A 4,441-nucleotide genomic window follows, 5' to 3' on the forward strand; every position below is an offset into this window, starting at 1 on the left:
AGGTGAGAAACACCACCATTGTGGAGGAATCCTGTTGAAACATTTCGACGACCATAATCCCACCAACCCTTGTATCTTCATGTTCTCAGTCTGATTGTAGCCTGCATCGGATGGATTTTCGTACCCATGTCAACGAGGTCTGGAAACTCCTCCACCCCCTAACCATTTTAACCGCTCTTGTGCAAGAGACTTTGGGCTTCCAGGAAGAGGTTGAGCCAAGAGACCTTTTGTCAATCTTCATCTTGATTAATCTGCCTAATTATTGCCTGAGGCGATTGCAAGGCAGGTTTCTCATTATCATCTTTGACTCTTGGCTTTTAAAATGTCTCCAAACTAAGGTAAATAGAACAAACTTGTTTGGGGCTCTTTAATGTTGGGAGGCCAGTAGGGGGTCCTTTTGGCCTGCCCAATCTTGGGTAGTACTATACTAAAATCTTTGTTTGAACTCCACCAATATCCATTTTATTCATCCCATTTCTTTTTCTTTTTTTTAATGTTTATTTATTTTTGAGAGACAGAAAGCAAGTGGGGCGGGGGCAGAAAGAGAAGGGGACAAAGGATCTGAAGCAGGCTCCATTGCTGACAACAGAGAGCCTGATGGGGTTCGAACTCACGATCTGTGAGATCATGACCTGAGCCAAAGTTGGACGCTCGACCGACTGAGCCACGCAGGCGCCCCTCATCGCATTTCTTAATAAGCACCTAACCAGCAAGGATGTGGGTGTTCATGTGGTAGGTCAGGGCCAGTGTGGATGGGGCTGAAGTGTCAGCTCCTGTTCCAGGGGTTGTTGGTTTGCAAGCTACCCAGGAGCTTGCCAGATATGATTTGAAACTGGCCACCGTACAGAGGGCAAGAAAAGACAGAAGAGGCAGACTACTCCAGATTGGTAAATAGCAGGTTTAATAATGAGGGAATTTACATTGGCTGTGGGGAAAGTCAAGTGGAATGCATGTTCCAGGGACAGGGGAGGGGGTAAGGAGCCTCTGATTGTCAATGTCCAGCTCATGGGTCAACCAGCAGTCTTATCCTTTCTATAACCTCTTCCAACACGGGCTTGGGGGCACGGACTCTAGGCAACTCCATCAGCTGGGATCAGCATGGGTGAACACTGGGTGAGTCCTCAGTAGCAAAATTTGCAGGTGTCCCTGAGGGCCACACGGGCCACTTGAATCCTCGTGGTGAAAGCTGCTGGAGTCTCCCTACTCTCTTTTTCTTCTGAAGTGGGATGGGTGGAGAGGGTCAGGGGTAAGTGCATCACAGCCAAGGAGATCCCTCTTTGGCAACAAACTCTGTAGAACTGGGGATGAGATAAGGTAAAATGCCTCCTATGCTTTTCTATGAGGCCTCAGGTTTTATGTTCCCCTGGGTTGCTGTGCTTCTTGCTTATACTCCAGAGCCCTCTCTGAGATATTTTCATCAGTGAGTAGTTAGTTGTTAAATCATTGTTTTGTGGAGACACAAGTGCTGCGACCTCCTAGTCCACCACCTTGCTAATGTCCCTGTGACTTTTTTAAAGAGATAAAGATGGTCCATGGGGAACAGGTGCAAGAGAGCTTCGTCTATATGGCATTGACTTTAGTTGGAGTGCTTTCATGGAGCTAGGTCAGTTGCGACAAGCTAGCACCCAAGAAAAACTAACTGGTTTCTACTACCATTCTAAAGGCACCTATGACTGCCCTTAATACTGAAATTTGGTTGAGACGGTACTCAGAGTACAGAAGTTACACAGGCAATGATAAGAGGTAGATTGTTGGGGCGCCTGGGTGTCTCAGTCAGTTAAGCGTCTGACTTCTGCTCAGGTCACGATGTCTCAGTTCACGAGTTTGAGCCCTGCATCAGGCTCTGTTGTCAGCAATGGAGCCTCAGGTTCCTCTCAGCAATGGAGCATCAGGTTCTGTGCTGACAGCTCAGAGCCCGGAGCCTGCCTCAGATTCTGTATCTCCCTCTCTCTCTGCCCTTCCCCTGCTCATGCTCTGTCTCTCCCTCTCTCTCTCAAAAATAAACACTAAAAAAATTTTTAAAGGTAGATTCTTTTTTTTTAAGTTGATTTATTTTGAGAAAAAGAGAGAGAGAGAGAGAGAGAGAGAGCGCATGAGGGGGAAGGGGCAGAGAGAGAAAGAGAGGGAGAAGAAAGAGAATCCCAAGCTGGCTCCATGCTGTCAGCACAGAGTCCAATGCGGGGCTTGAACTCACGATGATGACCTGAGCCAAGATCAACAGACACTTGACTGAACCACCCAGGCTATCCTAGATTTCTTTCTTCTCACAGAGAAAGGCAAATTCCTGGGCTCTGGTCCATTTAGACTTCATTGACCCATGAAAGGCCTTTGGAAACATCTCTCAGTTGGTCAGGATTTGGTTCATAGATCTTTCTCAATAAGGGTGGGTATGTCAGCCATATCTCCTGAACTGGGACACCTGGGGGAGAGGTACTGATCTAGATCATCATCCCCAGGTAAGGCATATAGTTGTATAAGTTGATCTATGTCATAGGGAATGGAGGCCCAAGGAGGATCAGGGTCCCCCAGACATATCTGTTGGAGATCATGAGGTGGAGAATCCCAAGACGAATTCCACTTGGAGGGACCAGCGCCTGCAGATTGCTCGCTATCAGGAGACTGAGGTAGTTCATGGTCACAGGCATCCAAAATGCTGGGACTCCCGGGATGAGTGTTTGCTGAAGTTACAGGTAAGGGAGGTTGCTCCTCTTTGATTGAAATCGTCTGGCTTGATGATTTTAGTGACGAATTTGAATCAGTTTGTTGCTGCTCTTTCTTCCTTTTCACGCGCTGGTTCTTAAACCAAGTCTGGGGAGAGAGGAGGTGAGCAGGTTAAGGGGGGGGGGGGGGGCGGGTCTAAAGGGAAATCCTCATGTTTCTCAGGAATTAGCTTCTTTTGGCATGAGAAGGCTAGTGTCTCATCTCTTCATAGTTATCTGAACAAGGGACATTTCCTTCTATCCTCTGCTGTCCTGAGTTCCAGAAGGCAAAGGGAGTGTAAGATCATGACAGAGCACTCAAACCCTAGATCAGGAGGGGTTAAGGCAAGGTGCTTCTGTCTTGGTGGATGCTCAGCATTTTCAGACAGACTTCTGAAGACCAAGGATTTGGAGTGGGAGTCTAGCTTGGGGTGTCTTTGGGATTCATTCGGGGGTTCTCATACCCCGAATACTCTGTGGCAACTTAGTTGCAAGGCATCTAAATGACCGAATGGTCTGATTAGGGAGAATCTAGACATAAACAGGAGCTGACTCCAATGGGCTTATCTGAGATCCATCGCTGTGTAGCATTATGGGTCTGGAGTCAGAAAGGTCTGGGCTCAAATTCTAGCTCTTATGTTTATAATCCTTGGAGGATTCTCTGTGAGCTTAGTGTTCCCTAATAAAATGGATGGTCATAAGAATAAAACCATAAGACATCTGTCTGCGCACATACCAGTTGTTCAATAAATAGGAATTACATGATGACTAAAGTGTATATGAAGCTCTGGGTTAGGTGTGCTGTGTAGACACACACTCAGGGACATACCTTTATCACAGATTCGTCTAGCTGAGTAGATGAAATAAGTTCCATCATGGTAACCCAGTCTGGGTACATGGTCTCTTCGAACACTTGTTTCAGTGCTTGAAGCTGTTCTGCACTAAAGTGTGTGCGCCTCCGGCGAGCATACCTTTGCTCTTCTGCAAAAGGAATAGACACAAGGCTTTCATTAAAAAAAAAAAAAAATACATTCAAAGATAAACTTCTTACCTGAGCCTGACCCGAGAGCCAAGAGCTTGGTCTTAAAAGTTGACTCAAATGGATAATGAAGATGCGGTTTATAGATACAATGAAATACTACTTGGCAATGAGAAAGAATGAAATCTGGCCATTTGTAGCAACAGGGATGGAACGGGAGAGTGTTATGCTAAGTGAAATAAGTCAGGCAGAGAAAGACAGATACCGGATGTTTTCACTCATATGTGGATCCTGGGAAACTTAACAGAAGACCATGGGGGAAGGGAAGGGGGAAAAAAAGACACAAACAGAGAGGGAGGGAGGAAAACCATAAGAGACTCTTAAATACAGAGAACAAACTGAGGGTTGATGGGGGACAGGGGGAGAGGGGAAAGTGGGTGATGGGCATTGAAGAGGGCACCTGTTGGGATGAGCACTGGGTGTTATATGGAAACCAATTTGACAATAAATTTCATTTAAAAAATTCAAGAGGTAAAAATATAGGGGAAACTCCAATTAATTAATTAATTAATTATTTAAAAGTTGACTCATGGAACCCACTCTTCACCATCTTGCTGGGATTGCTCTGCACCACTGAAATTGTTTCCCCTATGCGAAAATGGTTCAAGCCTGGTTTAAGAGCAAGTAACTGTCCTAACTGTCCACTTGTTCTAGAGGAATATACTAGTTCTGGAAAGCAGTGTGGAGGTTCCCCAAAAAATTA

At 45.8% G+C, this 4,441-nt stretch overlaps 1 protein-coding gene across 1 annotated transcript; it reads right to left on the minus strand.

The window, feature by feature from the left end:
- Window positions 1-2,311: 2,311 nt before the first annotated feature.
- Window positions 2,312-2,817, minus strand: LEUTX (leucine twenty homeobox; the record flags this gene model as incomplete). Its single annotated transcript, XM_049622324.1, has 1 exon — window positions 2,312-2,817. A coding segment is annotated over one exon (456 nt), but the record flags the coding sequence as incomplete, so codon positions are not given.
- Window positions 2,818-4,441: the final 1,624 nt, after the last annotated feature.

Source organism: Panthera uncia, assembly GCF_023721935.1.
Source record: "Panthera uncia isolate 11264 chromosome E2 unlocalized genomic scaffold, Puncia_PCG_1.0 HiC_scaffold_19, whole genome shotgun sequence".
Taxonomy (NCBI): Eukaryota; Metazoa; Chordata; class Mammalia; order Carnivora; family Felidae; genus Panthera; species Panthera uncia.